This window comes from Chanodichthys erythropterus, chromosome 22 (genome assembly GCF_024489055.1).
Source record: "Chanodichthys erythropterus isolate Z2021 chromosome 22, ASM2448905v1, whole genome shotgun sequence".
NCBI classification, from domain to species: Eukaryota; Metazoa; Chordata; class Actinopteri; order Cypriniformes; family Xenocyprididae; genus Chanodichthys; species Chanodichthys erythropterus.
Window position 1 is genome coordinate 3,695,285 of NC_090242.1, and position 22,584 is coordinate 3,717,868.

Consider the following 22,584-nt stretch of genomic DNA (forward strand, 5'->3'; position numbering starts at 1 on the left):
TCTAAGGTGTCCCCTGAATGTGTCTGTAAAGTTTCAGCTCAAAATACCCCATAGATGTTTTTTAATTAATTTTTCTAACTGCCTATTTTGGGGCATCATTAACTATGCACCGATTCATGCTGCGGCCCCTTTAATTCCTCACGCCCCCTGCCCACAGAGCTCGCACCTGCCTTAAACAGCATAAAGTTCACACAGATAATATAACCCTCAAAATAAATCTTTACAAAGTCTAATCACGTAAGTACAGTATTTATTTGGATGTTTACATTTGATTCTGAATGAGTTTGTTAGTGCTCTGTGGCTAAAGCAAGGCTGCCCTTGTGTAATGCCTCGATCATGGGCTGGCATATGCATTATTGGGGTCATACATATTAATGATCCCGACTGTTATGTAACAGTCGGTGTTATGTTGAGATTCACCTGTTCTTCTGAGGTCTTTTAAACAAATAAGATTTACATAAGAAGGAGGAAACAATGGAGTTTGAGACTCACTGTATGTCTTTTCCATGTACTGAACTCTTGTTATTTAACTATGCCAAGATAAATTCAATTTTTAATTCTAGGGCACCTTTAAGTTTACTGAGCAACATAAGGTTATGTCATCCATGTCACGTCGTTGCTCTAACCGACGCTATCAAAAGAATCTATTCAAAATTAAACTCAGTTGCAGCAGATTTCAAGTTCCCAGCATGCGGGAACTTGAGAATGTTGAAATTGAGAGTTATTTGTGTGTTTTTGCACAAGATTAATATAGGAGGAGTTGTGTTATTGTTTAATGTTCTGTTATTTTGGTATTTAAAAGGTGTTTCTGTGATGTTTTGTAGGGTTTCTGTGAAGTTTTGTAGGGTTACCATCGTGATGAAAAGTAGTGCCTGTGGTTAGGTTGAGAATGGGCTGTGAAACTTCAAGGCTATATATACGCATGTTGATTAAATTCATGCAAGTATATAATAATCTCTTAGATGGTTATATTAGCGCATGCTGGTGTGTTGTTGCTAACTAATACTTAACCATAAATATTAAATCTAAATGAATTGTAATTAGCGAGTTTGTGTAGTACAAAATACTTTTTTTTTTTAAATAATCTTTGAGTTGCTTACTTGAATAGTTTGAGTATTCTGAACTTATCGGGTTTTACAACAACTGCATCAAAATAATTGAAAAATGAGAAAAAATTTGTATGGTCAACAATAGTTTTAAGTACAGTGCACTTAAACATTAAATAAAAACAAATTTACGCTTTTCAGTTTCACTTAATTGTTATTTATAATTATTGTTTACTTAAAAAATTTGAGTTACTTTACTTACATTTTTTGAGGTAATTTATGTCTACAAAAATTGAGTATTCTGAACTTATCAGGTTTTACAGTGTGGTATCGGTGCATTCCTAGTAAAAATCATACTTTTTGCAACAATTCACATCATACGACTTCATGCAAAATCGTCACCTCGTAAAGTAGTTACATTTTCCTGTGAGATTAGGTTTGAAAAGCTGCATCTTTTTGTTTGCTAGACAAGTTAACATCACTCTTTGAGGCAGCAGGTGAAACTAACAAAACATTTAACATTAATGGTGGCTGTTTTTGTTTTTGTTGTTGCTGTTTTTTTTGTTTTTGTTTGTTTTTTTAATAGCAAGTTTTCATGTTTGGGTCAAAGGTTTGGCTGGCTTAAACTGTGTGAACTGAGTTGAAGTTGAACTGAGAAATCGCACATTTAAAATTGGGTATGTACTAAATACCACAGGATGTTAAAAGGTTTGAATATTTAAAGGGTCTACATGTGTGTGTGTGTGTGTGTGTGTGTTCAAACCTCATAGGGTGTAGGTCAAACATAGGTGGCTGCAGCTCTGCTAGTTCAATAGCTGTGATTCCCACTGCCCAGATATCACACAGCTGGTTATAACCACCTTTCCTTTCCACTGCCGCAACCTCTGGAGCCATCCTGACAGAAAGTCATTAAAGTGATAATATGTGAAAGAAGCAAATAACAAATGAACCCGAAGAAATAGCAGATGGGATTTTTAACATGACTCATTAGGTGATCATATTAATTCAATTAAATATACTGTACATATATAAATCCGAGATTAAAAATGGACTCTACTCTCTGAATTAAATTTAAATTAATTTGACAAAAATGTACACTACTATTTAAAATATTTTGCATACTTTTTCACAAACAATTTTATTATAATTAATAGAATAACACCACTATAAAAAAATCAATATGCATTTTATATTCTGTATAATTAGTTTAATTTTTATAAACACTACGGTTCCAAAGTTTGGGGTCAGTAAGGTCTTTTTTTTTTTTCAGCAAGGATGCATTAAATTGACCAAAAGTGGTAGTACAGACTTTTGTAATGTTAAAAAAGAATGCTAAAAATAAAATACCTGTCATGCCTGCCAGCCATAATGCCTATGTCCATTGTCATTTCATGAACTACAATTCCCATAAAACTTTGCCTGGACTCATTATAATGTGATTGCATCCACCTGTGTGTCATTTAATTGTTTATGTCTATGTTTATAAGCCCTATGTTTTCAGTAATTCATTGTGAAGTCTTGTATGTTGTTACACTGCATTTCTGAGCATTATCCAGGTTTCCAGTGTCTTTTTTGATTCTCTGCCTGTTTTCTGGATTACCCCGTTGCCTGTGTTTTTTGCCCGGTTGTGCTCATTTGGATTGTTTGCCCATGTGTTTGACCTTGTGCCTCTTATATGGATTATGATTCTGGATTGTTCCAATAAAGCTGCATTTAGATCTCCAACCAAAGTCTCGGAGCAGTACGTAAAAGTATCACAGTTTACAGAAAAATATTAAAGGGTTAGTTCACCCAAAAATGATAATTCTGTCATTTATTACTCACCCTCATGTCGTTCCACACCCATAAGACCTTTGTTCATCTTCAAAACACAAATTAAGATATTTTTGATAAAATCTGATGGCTCAGTGATGCCTCTATTGCCAGCAAAACAATTAACAATTTCAAAGCTACTAAAGACATATTTAAAGACATATTTATAGTTCATGTCATTACAGTGGTTCAACCAGTATTATGAAGCGACGCGAATACTTTTGTGCGGCAAAAAAAAAATTATGACTTTTCAACAATATCTAGTGATGGGCGATTTCAAAACACTGCTTCATGAAGTTTCGAAGCTTTACGAATCTTTAGTTTCGAATCAGTGGTTTGGATCGCAAATCAAACTGTCAAAGTCACGCCCCCCAGTGGTGAACCATTGAAATTCCGAAACACTTATTACGTAACGAAGCCTCGTTTTCTGAAATCACGTGACTTTGGCGCTCCAAACTTTGAAGCTTCAAAGCTTCATGAAGCAGTGTTTTGAAATTGCCCATCACTAGATATTGTTTTTGGCGCACAAAGTGTATTCTCGTCGCTTTATAATATAAAAAAAAGTATATAACATCTGAAAGTTTTAATCGTCTTGCTGTCAAAGGAGTCCTCACTGAGCCATTGGATTTCATCAAAAATATCTTAATTTGTGTTCCAAAGATGAATGAAGGTCTTACGGGTGTAGAAAGACATGAGGGTGAGTAATTAATGACAGAATTTTCATTTTTGGATGAACTAACCCTTTAAGCAGAGTAATAAGACATGTTTTGGTAGCTTTTATTTTACAGTCCTGTTCATACTATGAACTTATTATAGTAATTACAATAACTGTGTAATAACTAGGTACTAAACCTGTCCCTGAACCTAACCCTAAATCCATGTAGTTTGTTATTACACAGGTAAATACATGTAAGTGCACATACTGTAAAATAAAGTGCAACCAAAGTTTCTTGAGCAAATCAGCATATTAGAATGATTTCTGAAGGATCATTTGACAATGAAGACTGGAGTAATGAATATAAATTAATCACAGGAATAAACTACATTTCAAAATGACAGTGAGGTTGTGTGTGTGCTGCTGGTGACTAACAACAAACTCTTGCTTGTAAATATTTGTGTACCGTAAGCTTTATTTTGCTTCCCTTCTGCTAAGATAGAGACATCCACTCTTGTACTGCATGTTTGTGCATTTTGGGGGAGGAGCAATGAAGGGAGGGGTGTGTTGGTTTGGGTTGATTTCAAATATCAGCAGTGTTCAACAACAATTCTCAGAAATCACATACTGCACTTTTATATTACTAAACAGTAAAATTTCACAATATTACCGTTTTTACTGTATTTGTATTGAAATAAATACAGTGTCATCTTTTGACCGGTAGTGTAAAAGAAGTTTTTACAGAAGTAGCATATCTTGGTGACTCACCAGTACGGCGTCCCAATGAAGGACTTTCTCTTAGCAACAGATGCGTTGATCTCAGCTGCCACTCCAAAATCCGCTGACAGACAGAGGGGAGACAAAAGGCCACATTTAAGAGATTTATATAGTATTAGTTAATATATGCATGTGTGTGTCTGAGACAGGGGTAAACCCTGACTGACCTAGTTTGACATCTCCTCGCTCTGTCAAAAGAATGTTGGCACCCTGTGGGCAATATAGAATGACACAATGAGCACATCAACGCTATCAGACCCAAGCTATCATCTCACATGCACTATTGTGCTATAGAGAGGCTCACTCATATACTGTACAGGTAATGAACTTTACTAATGTATATCTTATTGATTTGTAAAATTACTTTGATGTCTCTATGCATTTTTCCCGCATGATGGAGATGATGTAGTCCCTGTAAACAAATAGAAAACAGTTGTGAAATATATGGAATAAATGAGCTTTACACACTAGTTTCATTTTTAACATTTTTACAAACCCTGATTTGTAATTAACATATGGACGTTTTTCATGGAAGCTAGTTATTTTAGATTATAAAGTTTTAAAATCGCGTCCCCCATTCACTACCATTATAAAGCTTGGAAGAGCCAGGATATTTTTAATATATCTGAAAGAAGGATGGCTTGAGGGTGAGAAAATCATGGTATAATTTTTTATTTTTTGGTGAACTATCCCTTTAAGGAAAGACAACAACAAACAACCTAATGCCGAGACAAAAACCTTTTAGATTAATTAAAAAACATACACTCTAAAAATTGCTGGGATGTTTCAATCCAAATGTGTGTCAAATATGGACAAATCCAAACGTTGGGTTAAAAATTGAGTGTATACTGTATATAAGATTAAAATCCCTTCCTATTGTGCCATGAACCTTAAGTGATGAAAAACTTGAATGCATGCTCACCTGAAGTGTCTCTCTGCTCACATAAGCTATCTGTCTCTCTTTCAAAGGACCAGTGACTGGGGGAAACACAATGACCTTATTCAGACTGACAAAATACCATATGAGCATTAATCCTCTTTCAGGCAATATAAATAACAACAGAAACCACTGTAAACTGCATGACCCTATAAATATGGAAACAACATATAACACATCTTGGTTTTGAAACCATTAAACGTTACAACTTCAGCTTTTTATCGTTTTATCGTTTAAGCAAAATAAATAAATAATTAAATAAAAATCATGAAATGATTAATCGATTATCAAACTATTTGCAGTGCTGCTAATAATGTCCTGTATGCACAGTAACTGGAATTATATGCATTCATGTATCACATTATTTATTACAATAGTTATATGTCAATCTTTGGATTGTACCATGGTAAATGTCCTGCAATGATCCTCCTCCACAGAATTCCATGCAGATCCATAACTTGTTATTTCTGTGGAATATGAAGAAGTTCCTTGTTATTTTTACTTTAGTTTTCTGCAAACTGCAGTATTAGTTTCCTGCGGGACTAACCTGAGGTAGCTGCCGAAATAGGCGACAATATTTTTGTGAGTGCAATCCTTCATCATGGTTATCTCATGTTGAATGCTTGAAATATCATCACCTGACAGAAAAAGAAACAGAGGACTTGTCTGTAATCTTGTTTGATTCTGCTTTGATATCATGCTATCAACATTCTGCCTCAAAAACAAAACAAAACAACAGCAGGATTTACCGGGATTAATAGATTGAGCTGAAATTCAGATGCTGCAGATCATTACAAAATTAATTTACAACCATAAAACATAGATCTCTAAAGATATATTGAGATAGTAAAAGTTGCAGCTGCTGGCTTTTCTAATCCTGTTCAGTTTAAAAATCTGAATATGTGTCAATGTGTTGAGGCAGATATCTTTAGTTTGGAAGCTCAAAAACAAAAAACCACAAAGAATCAATGTTGAGATAATCAGTGTTGGATGACACTAAAAATCATGTAACCGTTCATTTACACGGCTACACACTCGACTGACAAAAAAGTCAATCCCTGCTGTAGTGGATAGTTTAAAACTATTTAAACATACAGAAATTTATGGAAGCTTGTTTCCGCCACTGAAAAAAAAAGTAATTGTGACCTTTTTATCTCACAATTCTGACTTTTTTCCTTGCAATTGTGAGTTTTCATCTCGCAAATCTGCAAGATCTCCCAATTGTGAGTTATAAAGTCCAAATTGTGAGATATAAACTTGCAGTCATAATTTCGAGATATAAACTCGCAACTACAAGAAAAAAAGTCAGAATTGTGAGATATAAACTTGCAACTACAAGCAAAACACATATTGTGAGATATAAACTCACAACTACAAGAAAAAAAGCCAGATTTGCAAAATATAAACTCACAACTATGAGAAAAAAAGCCTGATTTGCGAAATATAAACTTGCAACTACGAGAAAAAAGTCACATTTGCGAGATATAAACTCGCAACTACGAGAAATAAGGTCAGAAATGCGATATATAAACTCGCAACTACGAGAAAAAAGGCAAAATTGCAAAATATAAACTCGCAACTACAAGAAAAAAGCCAGAATTGCAAAATATAAACTCGCAACTACGAGAAAAAAGTCACATTTGCGAGATATAAACTCGCAACTACGAGAAATAAGGTCAGAAATGCGATATATAAACTCGCAACTACGAGAAAAAAGCCAGAATTGCAAAATATAAACTCGCAACTACGAGAAAAAAGCAAGAATTGCAAAATATAAACTCGCAACTACGAGAAAAAAGTCACATTTGCGAGATATAAACTCGCAACTACGAGAAATAAGGTCAGAAATGCGATATATAAACTCGCAACTATGAGAAAAAAGTCACATTTGCGAGATATAAACTTGCAACTACGAGAAATAAGGTCAGAAATGCAATATATAAACTCACAACTACAAGAAAAAAGCCAGAATTGCGAAATATAAACTCGCAACAAAAAAAAGTCAGATTTGCAAAATATAAACTCACAACTATGAGAAAAAAAGCCTGATTTGCGAAATATAAACTTGCAACTACGAGAAAAAAGTCACATTTGCGAGATATAAACTCGCAACTACGAGAAATAAGGTCAGAAATGCGATATATAAACTCGCAACTACGAGAAAAAAGGCAAAATTGCAAAATATAAACTCGCAACTACAAGAAAAAAGCCAGAATTGCAAAATATAAACTCGCAACTACGCGAAAAAAGTCACATTTGCGAGATATAAACTCGCAACTACGAGAAATAAGGTCAGAAATGCGATATATAAACTCGCAACTACGAGAAAAAAGCCAGAATTGCAAAATATAAACTCGCAACTACGAGAAAAAAGCAAGAATTGCAAAATATAAACTCGCAACTACGAGAAAAAAGTCACATTTGCGAGATATAAACTCGCAACTACGAGAAATAAGGTCAGAAATGCGATATATAAACTCGCAACTATGAGAAAAAAGTCACATTTGCGAGATATAAACTCGCAACTACGAGAAATAAGGTCAGAAATGCAATATATAAACTCACAACTATGAGAAAAAAGTCACATTTGCGAGATATAAACTCGCAACTACGAGAAATAAGGTCAGAAATGCAATATATAAACTCACAACTACAAGAAAAAAGCCAGAATTGCGAAATATAAACTCGCAACAACAAAAAAAAGTCAGATTTGCAAAATATAAACTCGCAACTATGAGAAAAAAGTCAGAATTGCGAGATATAAACTCACAACTACAAGAAGAAAAGTAAGAATTGCGAGATATAAACTCGCAACTACAAGGAAAAAGTCATATTTACGAGATATAAACTCGCAACTATGAGAAAAAAGGTCAGAAATGCGAGATATAGACTCGCAACTATGAGAAAATAGTCAGAAATGCGATATATAAACTCACAACTACGAGAAAAAAGCCAGAATTGCGAAATATAAACTCGCAACTACAAGGAAAAAGTCTGATTTGCAAATTATAAACTCGCAACTATGAGAAAAAAGTCAGAATTGCGAGATATAAACTCAAAACTACAAGAAGAAAAGTCAGAATTGCGAGATATAAACTCGCAACTACAAGGAAAAAAGCCAGATTTGCGAAATATAAACTTGTAACTATGAGAAAAAAAGTCACATTTGCAAGATATAAACTTGCAACTATGAGAAAAAAGGTCAGAAATGCGAGATATAAACTCGCAACTACAAGAAAAATGGTCAGAAATGCAAGATATAAACTCGCAACTACAAGAAAAAAGGTCAGAATTTTGGGATATAAACTCTCAACTATGAGAAAAAAGTCAGAATTGTGAGATATAAACTTGCAACTACGAGAAAAAAGGTCAGAATTTTGGGATATAAACTCTCAACTATGAGAAAAAAGGTCAGAAATGCGAGATATAAACTCGCAACTACAAGAAAAAAGGTCAGAATTTTGGGATATAAACTCTCAACTATGAGAAAAAAGTCAGAATTGTGAGAAATAAACTTGCAACTACGAGAAAAAAGGTCAGAATTGTGATTATATAAACTTGCAACTACAAGAAAAAGACAGAATTGCGAAATATAAACTTGCAACTATGACAAAAGTCAGAATTGCGAGATATAAACTCTCAACTACGAGAAAAAAGCCAGATTTGCAAAATATAAACTCGCAACTATGAGAAAAAAAGCCTGATTTGTGAAATATAAACTTGCAACTACGAGAAAAAAGTCACATTTGCGAGATATAAACTCGCAACTATGAGAAATAAGGTCAGAAATGCGATATATAAACTCACAACTACGAGAAAAAAGCCAGAATTGCGTAATATAAACTCGCAACTACAAGGAAAAAAGTCAGATTTGCAAAATAAAAACTCTCAGCTATGAGAAAAAAGTCAGGATTGCGAGATATAAACTCAAAACTCCAAGAAGAAAAGTCGGAATTGCGAGATATAAACTCGCAACTACAAGGAAAAAAGCCAGATTTGCGAAATATAAACTTGCAACTATGAGAAAAAAAGTCACATTTGCAAGATATAAACTCGCAACTATGAGAAAAAAGGTCAGAAATGCGAGATATAAACTTGCGACTACAAGAAAAATGGTCAGAAATGCAAGATATAAACTCGCAACTACAAGAAAAAAGGTCAGAATTTTGGGATATAAACTCTCAACTATGAGAAAAAAGTCAGAATTGTGAGATATAAACTTGCAACTATGAGAAAAAAGGTCAGAATTGTGATTATATAAACTTGCAACTACAAGAAAAAGAATTGCGAAATATAAACTTGCAACTATGACAAAAATCAGAATTGCGAGATATAAACTCTCAACTACGAGAAAAAAGCCAGATTTGCAAAATATAAACTCGCAACTATGAGAAAAAAAGCCTGATTTGCGAAATATAAACTTGCAAATACGAGAAAAAAGTCACATTTGCGAGATATAAACTCGCAACTACGAGAAATAAGGTCAGAAATGCGATATATAAACTCACAACTACGAGAAAAAAGTCACATTTGCGAGATATAAACTCACAACTACGAGAAAAAAGCCAGAATTGCGAAATATAAACTTGCAAATGCAAGAAAAAAAGTCAGATTTGCAAAATATAAACTCGCAACTATGAGAAAAAAGTCAGAATTGCGAGATATAAACTCACAACTACAAGAAGAAAAGTCAGAATTGCGAGATATAAACTCGCAACTACAAGGAAAAAAGCCAGATTTGCGAAATATAAACTCGCAACTACGAGAAAAAAAGTCACATTTGCGAGATATTAACTCGCAACTATGAGAAAAAAGGTCAGAAATGCGAGATATAAACTGGCAACTACAAGAAAAAAAGCCAGAATTGCGAAATATAAACTCGCAACTACAAGCAGAAAAGTCAGAGATATAAACTCACAATTGTGAGAAAAAGTCATAATTGTGAGATAAAAAGTTGTAATATTTTTTTTTAATCCATGGTGGAAACAAGCTTCCATAGGAATCCCGTAGACTTATATTAGAGGAAAAAAAGCAAATGTCAACAGTTGCAAAAGAAGTAATGAGTTTAAAGACAGGTTTAGCAAAAGGTAATTTTCCCATTTTAAAACATTTGAACAAATTTTGAAAAAAATATTGCCTAGAATGTATATAATTTCACTAATTTCTTAACATTTGTTTACATTAGACGACTCAATATTAACCATATCTACTGAAAAGGCCAAACCATAATATGCATCACTATATCAATACAATGCAAATGAGATTTTATTAAAAAATTGTTTATGACCTACCAGGGTCCAGTTTGACCACTTTAATGGCTGCGATGACTGAAGTCTTAATGCTACGGGCCTATAAGGACAGAGAAACAAAGTTAGCTTTATGCAGATGAGTTTCATTTCATTGTGCTTCTACAAATAAGCAATGCATGTTGACATCAAACCTTTGCATCAGTCAAACTGTTGTGTCACTTTCAAGTTCCTACATTGTTTTTGCGGTTGTTACTGGATCATTAAGATCATTAAGTATTTTGATACAATCACAAATACATGCTACCTCTTTGACATCTGCCTGGGTTTCAGTTCTACCTTTTTAAGGCCTTATAATATATTAACATTAAAAAAAAATATGATCGTCTCATTCACTACATCACCTTAAAAAATGCGACAACAGCAAGTCAAAACATCTACCACCACTGAAAATCATCATACGTTTTGTAAAGCACATTATGTGCCAGTGTGGTCTACGCAGGACAGAAAAATGAAGCTGTCTGCCTGTAACCACGGTAACCAGCAGCCAATAGTGGATCAGCAGACACTGGAAAGGTGAAGTAGAGATGAAAAAAAGTAGCAGTGCTCATTTCCTGTTTTCTTTCCTGCTGAACTAAATCACATCCTGTAAAGTGACTTTCTCCGTTATCAAGGCCATGATTCATGTTTGTTCAGGCAGAGTGATATAAATGGACAATCCACCCAATTTGGGGCACAAGGTCATTGAACATTTCAGCATGGCAAAATCTGCATACAGACAAGAGTTTGCAAATCTTTATACTATTTGCTTCCTCATATGCAAAAAAGATAATGTTTTGCACACCCTGTTACGTCAGTTACACGCTATGCAACCATAACCAGTTCAGTTCATAGAAAGGAAAAACAAGTTCAGTATATGGTGGTTTCACTCTTATGAAGAAGCGATCCACAGTGTGTGAAGAATCGCATGTTTTTGTATGGTGTTAAACATGCCAGAGCCACATGGGCGTTACTGAACATCAAAGTCAATGAGGTGTGAAAGTTGAAGTCATAGTAGTAACATGGTCAGATAGTACACACATCATACCTCACACTGTGAAATTGCCAGTTAATACTAGTTCCTTCAACATATTAAAGGCATAGTTTACCAAACTGGTACATGTGGACTTCATGCGGACCAGATGTGGGCCGGATCGGGCCGACACTATGTTGCTGTCAGGGTAAGTTGTTCCAAACCTGTATGAACTTCTTTCATCTGCTGAACACAAAAGAAGATATTCTGAAGAACCAAACAGTTGATGGACCCCATTGACTTCCATAGTATGGGAGGAATAATAATAATAATATGGAAGTCAATGGGGTCCATCAACTGTTTGGTTACCGACATTCTTCAAAATTTGTGTTCAACAGAAGAAAGAAACTCATACAGGTTTGGAACAATGATGGCGAGTAAAATCATTTTTGGGTGAACTATCCCTTTCATAATATATTACATATCAAGATATACTATTCCAGTTTGAAAGCACAATCAACAGTGTTGCAAAAACTAAGATACTAAAATGTGGTATCTTTCTCAATAGCAGAATGCCCTGCGATAAAATGTTTTGGAAAATGTAAGATGAAAATTTGCTGACAGACCATCTTGGACCAGCAACAAACAGATTTTGCAGCAACACATGATTGTATTAATTCATTCCTTTTAACGTTGTTAACATAGAATACCCAAAATGTCATGCTATTTACATGGATACAACTAACCCAGCTAACAGGGAACAACAAAGTTCTCAGAACTTTACGTTCTGGCAAGGTTCTCTCAGAGTTCTTGCAGTAACGTTCCTTCTTTAATAATGTTCTTAAAACATGATTTATAGTACATTGCTCATGGGACGTTTTTTCTTAAATGTTTTAGTTGGACGTTTGTCATTTTTTAATTGTTACTAATAAAAGTAACATTCCCATAACGTTTTCATAACTCAATGGGAACGTTTGCAAAACGTTCTCATAACATATTTTCGTTAGCAGGGAAATCTGTGGTAATTTGACATATTAACCATTGCTGTAATGAGAAAGAAAGAAAGAAAGAAAGAAAGAAAGAAAGAAAGAAAGAAAGAAAGAAAGAAAGAAAGAAAGAAAGAAAGAAAGAAAGAAAGAAAGAAAGATCTGGAAAAAGATTTTGGTCATTGCATTTGCATCTTTTGGCACAAAGAGCGTGAGAGTTTTATTTGCACGAGATGTTTACGGAAATCGTTTTTCTAAGACACTTTTGTGGTTGTCCTACCTTAAACACATCTCCGTATGTCCCGCTGCCTATGCGGTGAATCAGCTCATAGTCATCGAGCGGATCCGTGTGCGACACGCCGATCGCGTCCATAGCAGCGCGGCATTTGATTCGTTTTCTCACGGTACTGAATCAAGAGCGGATGATAGCTACTCATCCAATGCCAGTAACCACCACTTCCTCAACATCCGCGTAACAAGTGCACTAGAGTGAACATGGCAGCGATGACAAACGCATCTCTCTGTGCGCACGCTGCTGAAGACAGGGGGCGTTCACACAAGACGCGTCCACGAGAGCGCAACAGGATGGCACAGAACGCCGAAATGAAACAATGTGGAGCTGATCTGCTTTAAATGAATTTAGAAACAAAAACCAAGAAAGACACATGAGGCAGTTTTTATTTGTGAGATTGTAGTCTATAAGTTTCTACATGGTTTAATAAAAAATTGCTAGAAAAACAACGCCAGGGTCTCAAGACGCGCTGATCTTGACATGACGTCTTTAAAAACGCAACGCTTAAAAAATCAGCTAAACGCGACGGAACGTCTAACGTTATGCAGACACTTTAGATTAAAACGTTTAAATTAAGTTATAAGGGACCTACTATTGGCTAGTTTTTCATTTGACTAAAATATTAGGCTTATAGCTACTATGCTCAATCTTACTATATTCTTATTTATATTAGACATTAAAAATCTTTGACAAAAAAAAAAAAAAAAATGAGGAAGAAAAAATAGGCTAAATAAATTTCCATCAGCAAGTCTTAAAACAGGCTAATGGACGACAAAATTAGGTGATATATGATATCAGTATGCTATTAAGTTATATTAGATATTCAATAATGCAATTTATAACAAATAGGCCTACAAAATATAAATATTTTCCTTTTATTCAAACAACAATTGAGTGTTGTTTAAAAAAAAAAAAACAGTGTTTAGTGTACGAGTGCCACCTACCGGCAATATTAATTCGTGAGACTGGACTGTGCGGGTGCTTCCTGCTTCCTGCTCCATATTTGCATGAATTGAATAGCCTATATGGAACATGAATTAAATAAAATGTATCCTCCTGAGTTTTTTGAATTTAGTATTTGTTCACGTCATTACATTGTTTAGAGCATAAGAAACAAATGAAACATTTTTCATTCATATGTTATGTCCTCTGTAGTGGATACCAGGACTAAGTTGTTTAAAAAATGAAATGACATGTATAGGCAAAAACAATGGGATTTTTTCATCAATCATCAATCAATTTTTAGGCTTCAGGATTGTTTTTAACCAAACTTTGTATAAAGATGATTCTCAACTATGTTATGAAAGATAGAACGGGATTAATTGATACCATTTTACTTTATGCAATATGTGGGTAAAATAGCCATACATCGGTTTTCCAATTCAATACAGTGTAGGCTATCTATAAACTGTAGATTAAATCTAATTTGCATATTAATGTGTTCTTGGAGCAACATGTAATGAAAAAGAAGTGTAATAATGGGAGTAATAATTGGCAACATTTTTATAATAATATAATTAATAGGAATATTGATATATAATTTCTTTAGCTATTCACTTGTTGCATCTCCTAAAATGCCTGATAAACATGATTTAAGTCCTGGTGTCCTCTACCGTGGACATGTATGAAATCAATGCCCTGTTTCGTAACATAAAGTCATATTTTGATTAGAAACCCCATGTTCCTGAGATGTTTATAACAAACAATTTGAAAATTAATCCGATTTAAATTATAATTACAAAATCATATTTCCATAAGAGTGATACTTTTCATTTTCAGTCTTATTTAAAGACCAATAAGTTGTTGTTGTCATGATGAAACCTCTAAAAATCTCTGCAAAGCCCTGAATGTGCTCTTTACAGGACATCCAGACTTAAAACTGTGACATGTATGATGTCAGAGAAAATCACTAAAATATAATGTCCACTGCAGACAGTCTATTCCTGGGTCCCAGGAGGATATGGACACCTTAATATTTATTCACACAATATTTAACAGATTTGTTATATAAGGTCAGACACTTAAGGCTAAAATGCTGTTTTTTCAGTTTTGGGATTTTGGGCTTTTTGGCTTTTAATAAAGTGTTTTTCTTTTTTCAGACTAGTGGTAAGAAAACATCCAAAATCCAACTTTAAGCATTTAATTTTTGGCACTTTATCTATTTGTTTCTATCTATTTCAATTACAATACATATTTTAAAGTTCGTTTTCTCAAAATAAGATTTTTCTCCTATACACTGAGCCATATATCTCCACTTCAGAAGCACTTACATTCACCAAACTTTACCGTTTTATTCCTATCTATATTCTGCTTTTACAGAGGGATTTGTTCATGGGCTACATAATTTGCCAGATTATATACATTTTATTTAAAAGAAAAACTGTGAAAATGTTTTTTTTTTGTTTTGTTTTCTGACTGTTTACAGTATTTTCAGAATTATGGAGTGATAAAAAGAGATACCCCAAAAAACCTTTGAATCTAATATGTCAAAAATAAATAAATAATTAAAAAGAAATTCTGAACCTGACTTCATCCAATGTTCAGATTTTTGTTCTAGAAATGTATGCAAATTAGTGCATTTTTAAGTAAATAATGCCTCATTTGCATATTTAAAAATAAAATTTTACAAAATTTGTAATACAAAAATTGTTTGCAATTCTTATTGTAATCAATCCACTGGGGAAGTATGGTGATAACTATTAGATTTTTTTTTTTTACCCTATTCACCTGCAGTGTCTCGCCTTAAAGGCCCACTGAAGAGTGTTATTCAATGTGTTGAGGTAATTTCAACTGAAACAAGACAGGGTGATGTATCAAAAAGCCACGCCCCTTTTTTAAAATAGCCAATAGCGTTTCCTTTAAGTTACAGATCAGCCAGAGCCGTTAGACTCTGTAAAACCTCTGTTTCCTTTTAATCTAACAATTTATCCTCCTAATGTCCTTTATATCGCTTATATACAGCATTCTGTCCGATACCTTTTGTGGTCTGAGCCGACTCGTGGATATGATCCACTCTGTGCTCTTGTGTCTCTGGACCGGAGCAGACTGTGCTCGCGCTGCAGCGGTTCATGTGACACTAATGCGAAAACGGACTTCATTCACGTCAAAGGAAAGCATATTTATCTCTATATAGTGCACTATGTGCCATTCGCCATATAGAAACTAGTTAATGTGTGAACAAATGACCGATTTCAGCCTCAGCTTCAGTGTCTGTTTATAGTGTAGGAGGGGGCGGGACTTCAGATTCTAGAGAGCATTTGATTGGACCGAAGATTTGACGAGAAACTGAAGTGTGATGTGATGTCATAACAAAATCCGTGATTCATTTAAGCGGAAGTGAGAGACTGTAAGTTTTGAACGCTTATATCTCCTAAATGCGAATTTTGTCATTGTTTTGGAACACACCAGCTTATTCATAACCTTAAGGCTAACATATTCATACTAAAAGCTAAAACACTTAAATTTTGATTTCAGGGGGACTTTAATTATGTATTATTTATGTCTGACAGAGATCCAGAATTAAAGGGATAGTTCACTCAAAAATGAAAATTCTGTCATCATTTACTCACCTTCAGGTTGTTCCAAATCTATATGAAATTGAGAATGCAAATTACGAATCTTTTGCTCATGAATATAAATGACGTTACGACGCTTCAGGAAGATTACGTAGAACGTCAATGATTAATTAATATTCATAACAGATCCGTAGAGATACCTTGTATTACCCTGGAAGCTCTCGCGGAAGAATCAGATTCGATTTCGGTCCTCGATCCCATTCCTCCTTTCTCTTCTTAGCAATTTCTTGTCTAATCTCTACTGTATTTGTCAACAAAACTATATTTTATAGTCAAGCCTTCGCCATAGTATAATTGGTGTGAGATAACCGCCCTCTAGTGGCTCAGCTTAGGTCAAAATTGCGCATGCGCAGTGGAAAAATCAAACGGTGTGTAATGGCTGCCCGATGGAGTAAGTGAATTTAGATGCTTCGTCTCTTCTGCTTGTAATTTGACCGTAACAAACGGATAACGTCGAGACGTCTGAGCTAAAATGGTTTATATTCACCCAGAGGAGCAGCCCAATACGAAATCTAACAGCGTGAAGTGATTAAACAACACGTAAGTCTATTTATATTACAACTATCGAAGCGTTTGTAAGGGAATAACGGACACAGTTCTGTAATGCTGTTAGCTGTGCAGATAATAATTAGTTAACGCTACTGTTTAAAATATTTACCTCAAAACGTTATTCGCTAATGTTTTAAGACCACTGAATCTATTATATATAAAGTTTTACGAATCATTAGCATTAAGATTATATCCTTTAGTCAGCACAAACTCGTTGCAGAAAACGAAAGTCAGTCGCTATTGTTCAGGTTTACGTTTAAACCTGTACTCTGTCGTCTTATCTGTATAATATAAGTTTATATAAGGTTCATCTATTCAATATTTCATCAGCGCCCTGTTTTTTTAAACGGTGTGACTGTTGATGTGTCGGGGTTACTAGAGTTCAAGCTCGTTTAACACGACAGGCATAAAAATAACTAATCCACTTGAGTTTAAAGATTCGAAATTCAACACTACTTGCTCGTTACAGCACAATTATTTTACTATATTGTTTGCTAAATCAGTATCTTATGTAAGTTTAGTGGTTTTCCATCATGTGGTAATAAGAGAAGTAGGTGTGCCGTTCTCCCACTTACTAAAAGTACCTTGTATTACCATGGTTTCGTTAAGATATGAAACCGTGGTATTATCAATGTGGAAAACAGCTTTTGTGTAATATATATTTCTATATATATATATACACACACACAAGCTGTTTTCAACATTGATAATATAATTATATAATGAGAGAGAGAGAGAGAGATTTTCAGTTTTGGGTGAACTATCCCTTTAATATCTCTCTCTCCCACAGTTAAATTATAGTCTGTCATGGTTTCCACAGAAATAATAGCAACTGATTTCAGCATTTCAGCAAATAAACATATAAGATTAATTTCTGAAGGATCATGTGATGATGCTGAACATTCAGCTTTACCATCACAAGAATGATTTACATTTTAAAATATATTCAAATAAAAAAGTTTTTTTTTAAATGGTAATACAGTTTCACAATATTACTGTTGACTGTATTGTTTTTATTTTTTAATCAAATTAATACAGCCTTTTTTTTCCTTTTTTTTTTTTTTTATAAATCTAACTCATACAATTATACTCATGCATATCAATACTCCACTCTTAAACCGGCTTTTTTGTGGAATTTCAAATATACAGCTGAGAAAATATACAGCTAAGTGTTCATATGTTTATGTTCTTGCCATAAATCATGATTTATATCTTCAAAGCTATGTTTCTCTCTCAGTTGAAGTTCAGGCCTGTTTGTTGCCCTGCTGGTCATGGCAATGAAGACCCGTGTGGAAGCGGTTCTGAACGTGGGTCTGCGGATCCCGAGCATCATGCTGCTGGAGGTGCTGTACCGATGGGACGTCAGCTCCTTCTTCCAGAAGATCCAGAGGAGCAGTCTCAACAATAACCCCCTCTTCCAGTACAAATATATAGCCCTGTACCTGCATTATGTCGGTAGGTCCAAACACAACATGCAACCACTCCCTGTCTATACAACAAGCACTGAATGACATTGACCTGGAAATGCTGTTCGCAAGGACATATAGGCTACATTCATACTGTCAGTTTTTGGGATTGACAACCACATTTACTTACAGGTGTGAGTCTCGAAATGTCTCTCACACAGCAACTTGTAGCAGTGTCTCAAATACTGTCTGTATGAATGTGAAACGGCAGTCAAACCAGTTTTCTCTTATCAGTAACATTAGCGACGGTGACCAAAGTAACAACAAAGATGGCGACGTCTATGAAAGTCTTATCACCTGACAATCCAATCGAGTTCATCCATCAAATCTTCATTAGTTGACAACAGCTTTTATATCTGGTTGGAGAGCAGTGTAAGTGAGTCTTGCATAAAACACAAAACTGACGGGAGCAGCTCCAATGGAGAACAGTGATTGGATTACTGTAGGGTGTGCGATATATATCGTCTATGATATCGTAATTGTTGATAAAACGAGCTGAAATGATCAAGTATGTCCATCACTTTACAAAAAACTAAAACACACAAAACACAAACACACACATTGAGCGCATGCATTCACTACATAACAGTAGTAGGTTAGACTTGTGCGCGTGAATATTTAGAGTGCGCAATTTCACTGATTTAGTCTATTAAAATACATTTAGAATGAAGATTTAGACAAAGAGTGTCATTTTTTCTCTAAATATTAGCATGATTACAAATGTGATATTGATTTTATTCAGCGTACAGTTTAATGAACAAGAACTTAATATCAAGTGACTTACATTTAAGATAACAAATCGTTTGTTTCGCTGTATTTCGGCAACGAAGATAGTTCCAAATTCCACAGAATTGTTTTGCGTCTCTGAGCAACACTTCCTGAATGAATCAGCTGCTTGAATGAATCGGTTGAATCTCAATCATTTGCTCATTAACAGTGATTTGCTGCCACCTACTGGCGGGTTTATTTTCACATTTAAAGTGTCTTCATTTTTTTTTTTTTTTTTTTTTTTTCAAATAACAATATTTAATGTTTTATATTTTCAACATTAAAAACATTATTTATGCATCTGTAACTGCGCTTGACTGATTAACTTTAATAAAGTTTAATCTATTCTATAGTTATATAGTTACACATTAGATTACAATTTCTCTACCTGAAAATCTAGTTTAAACTAGGGTTGTGCCGATGGCTGACCGACATCACGATGGAGAGACACCATCGTGATGCCATGCCTCCGCCCCTTTTATTCCCCTCACAAGCCCGGATGAGTCATTAGTTGGGAAATAAAATAACCCCTTCGCACGTAAGTTTAAAATATTCTGGCTGACCCCTCAGCGTGAGTTTTTCAAGGTGACCTTTATTTAGAACTTATCACTTTATTGTTTCCATGGTGATGCGTCTTTGCTTGTCATGTCACACACCGCAGCGCTGTATGACTGATGATCTGCTTTTATTTCAGTTTTCCTTTTTTATTCAAAATATTCACAAATTTTTTAACTATAACATGAAATATCTGATATTCCGATTGTCAAATATGTGAAAGTGGATGTTTTGCTGTTCAAACAACTTTATAATGATTGCGTTAGTTGAGCTATACACGTTATGGGCGTCGCCATGTTAGTTCGTGCCGCAGGTTCTGTTGGATTCACAACATCTTATATGTATTTAAACATCCGAAACCTAAAATAAACATTATGTGGTTGAAAATACTGCATATTTGTGATATATGAAAAGTGCTGCGCACGTCCCATCTCTAAACCAGCACATTTGAATTTGGCAATTGATCGTATGCGTCAAACGGATAAATAAAGTAATAAAGTAAAATAATGAATAATAATTATATAATAACGAAAAATTAAAATACACCCCCCACCCCCGACGATATCATCGTCCATCACAATGTTTTACTGCAAACATCGTCAACTGCCAATTTAGGGGACATCGCCCAACCCTAGTTTAAACCTACATGAAAAATTTGAAAAGCTATTACTATTACTATTACTACTACTATTACTATTTTATTACTTACTGTTTATTTGTCTAACAATATTTAAAATATAAGTGAGTTAATCTAGAAGCTTTTGGTGTCATAACCCTATTTATTGAGGTTAAATGTAACAAAGACAACAAAAACAATAACTCTGCTTATTTTATAGGCCCATTTTCTTGTCTTTTACTTTTATTAATTTTTTGTTGCGGGGCCACAACAAAAATTTGAACCACTGGCCCGACTAGGCCAGTAGAAAAGGGTTGAGCCCTGCTGTGTGAACATGGCATTGGTTTTCTTAACTTTGGGCTTTAAAGGGATAGTTCACCCAAAAATTATCTTTTTTTTACTCGATTTACTCGCCCTCAAGCCATCCTAGGTGTATATGACTTTCTTCTTTCAGATGAACACAATCAGAGATATATTTAAAAAATATCCTGGCTCTTGCAAGCTTTATAATGCTAGTGAACATTTTGAAGCCCCCAAAAAATGCATTATAAATATAATCCATATGACTCCAGGGGACTAATAAAGGCCTTCTGAAGTGAAGCAATGGGTTTTTGTAAGAAAAATATCCATATTTAAAACTTCATAATCTAAAATATCTAGCTTCCGGCAGACGACCGTACGCATACTGCACAAGTCGTCTTGTGCCACAAAAGTAACCCCCGACATGATGTAGGAGTAGCCTAAGCTTAGATGTCTCTCGTGGTTCAAACAAATAGGGCTGGGCAGCAAACTCAAGCTCCTCTTCTCTTATATCGAAATCCAACATTTCTCTTTAAAAATAATAATTTTAGACTTCAAATTTGTGACCAGTGTTTTATTTGCGTTTGCCACTATGTCATGCGTCAGATCAGGGGTTACTCTTCAGTCGCAAATCAATGCGTATGGCCGTCTGCAGGAAGCTAGTTATTATAGTTAACTCATTGCTTCACTTCAAAAGACCTTTAATAAACCCCTGGAGCCATATGGGTTATGTTTATGATGGATGGATGGATGCATTTTTTGGGGGCTTCAAAATGTGGCCCCCCATTCACTACCATTATAAAGCTTGGAAGACACAGGATATTTTTAAATATATCTCCGATTGTGTTTGTCTAAAAGAAGATAGTCATAAACATCTAGGATGGCTTGAGGTTGAGTAAATCATGGGATAATTTTCATTTTTGGGTGAAATATCCCTTTAATTATGGGGAAAAGCATGAATGATGGCTCAAATGGTGCAGTTATTACTTTTATAACTGATCAGACTTATGAATTATACCTGGTATATGATAAAATGGGGAACACAGTCAAAGATGGATCTGAGTCACATCTAGACTTGGTGGGTGGGCCACCCATAATACCAATGCAGCAACACCCTGGCGAGTTTTGTGCAGGCGAGTCACGTGTGTATTTTCTTCACAAAATGTAAAAATACAATTTTAAATTGTATCTTCATGGTTTGTGCTAGTAATGCTTCCACACTCAATGTCTTTTGTGTGTGCGCACACTTGTTTTCTTGGCTGGCTGTGCTCTCTGCTGAAGAAAAGCACAGTGCTAGTGCAGTGTTTGTGCTCTGGCTGGAGTCCTCGTGTAATGGGCCAGTGGAAACGCAGAGTCAGAAGTTGGGAATATTTTTTTATGATGGGAACAGTCTAGTTTGTTATTCATTAAAGCAGTAATTAAACTATAGAACTGCAAGCTGAAATTAAGGTCCGTTCTGGGTCATAACGCCTGCTTTGTTTGTCAAAGGAAATGAGGAAAGAGAAAAACTGAGGAGGATACTTGAATGATATAAAGAGAGTTTGATTTTTCTTACTCTTCATATGTGGAATAAAGAGTCTAGCTATGCAGTAATGTTGTCAAAATGCCGTAATTTTTATGCCACAATACTTGAAGTATTTTGATATTTCATATCATTTTCTCGTATTCATTCTGTTTTCAGAAAAAACGGTGCAGCATTTAATGCATACAATTTAAAAGTTTTTTTTTTTTTTTTTTTTTTTTTTTTTCAGGCCTGATAGCTCTGAAGGGGGTATGATATAAAACAAATATAATATTTCTAAGACAAATATATTGCACTTGTAATTCACCTGCACTTTAAAATAAAAAATATATTATTTCAGAAGTACATCAGATAATTTACACTACAGTAATCAAATTGCAGTGATTGTTTTAATTTCTTCTCTCTCAAGAGTTAAACCTTTGAGCTTTTGTGTTGATGGGAAACATTCAGAGCAGAGAGAAGTTTCTGTG

At 34.6% G+C, this 22,584-nt stretch overlaps 2 protein-coding genes across 3 annotated transcripts in view; one reads left to right on the top strand and one right to left on the bottom strand.

The window, feature by feature from the left end:
- Positions 1 to 12,997, bottom strand: part of map4k6 (mitogen-activated protein kinase kinase kinase kinase 6) — a 46,272-nt gene extending 33,275 nt beyond the window's left edge. Inside the window, exons 1-9 of one of the 2 annotated variants that reach the window (XM_067376989.1) lie at positions 12,752 to 12,997; positions 10,519 to 10,576; positions 5,775 to 5,865; positions 5,630 to 5,694; positions 5,213 to 5,268; positions 4,655 to 4,702; positions 4,458 to 4,500; positions 4,282 to 4,354; positions 1,810 to 1,941 (exon numbers count right to left, since the gene is read on the bottom strand). In XM_067376989.1, the coding sequence (XP_067233090.1) occupies positions 1,810 to 1,941; positions 4,282 to 4,354; positions 4,458 to 4,500; positions 4,655 to 4,702; positions 5,213 to 5,268; positions 5,630 to 5,694; positions 5,775 to 5,865; positions 10,519 to 10,576; positions 12,752 to 12,844 (659 nt within the window). In that variant the 5' untranslated portion in view covers positions 12,845 to 12,997. Of the gene's footprint in view, positions 1 to 1,809; positions 1,942 to 4,281; positions 4,355 to 4,457; positions 4,501 to 4,654; positions 4,703 to 5,212; positions 5,269 to 5,629; positions 5,695 to 5,774; positions 5,866 to 10,518; positions 10,577 to 10,877; positions 10,899 to 12,751 lie in introns of those variants that run through there. The other variant, XM_067376990.1, reaches the window with a different exon arrangement.
- A 3,707-nt stretch (positions 12,998 to 16,704) lies between these two features.
- rnf145b (ring finger protein 145b) overlaps positions 16,705 to 22,584 on the top strand; it is a 31,043-nt gene continuing 25,163 nt past the window's right edge. Inside the window, exons 1-2 of the mRNA XM_067376996.1 lie at positions 16,705 to 16,878; positions 18,125 to 18,342. Of these exons, the coding sequence (XP_067233097.1) occupies positions 18,159 to 18,342 (184 nt within the window). The 5' untranslated portion in view covers positions 16,705 to 16,878; positions 18,125 to 18,158. The remainder of the gene's footprint in view (positions 16,879 to 18,124; positions 18,343 to 22,584) is intronic.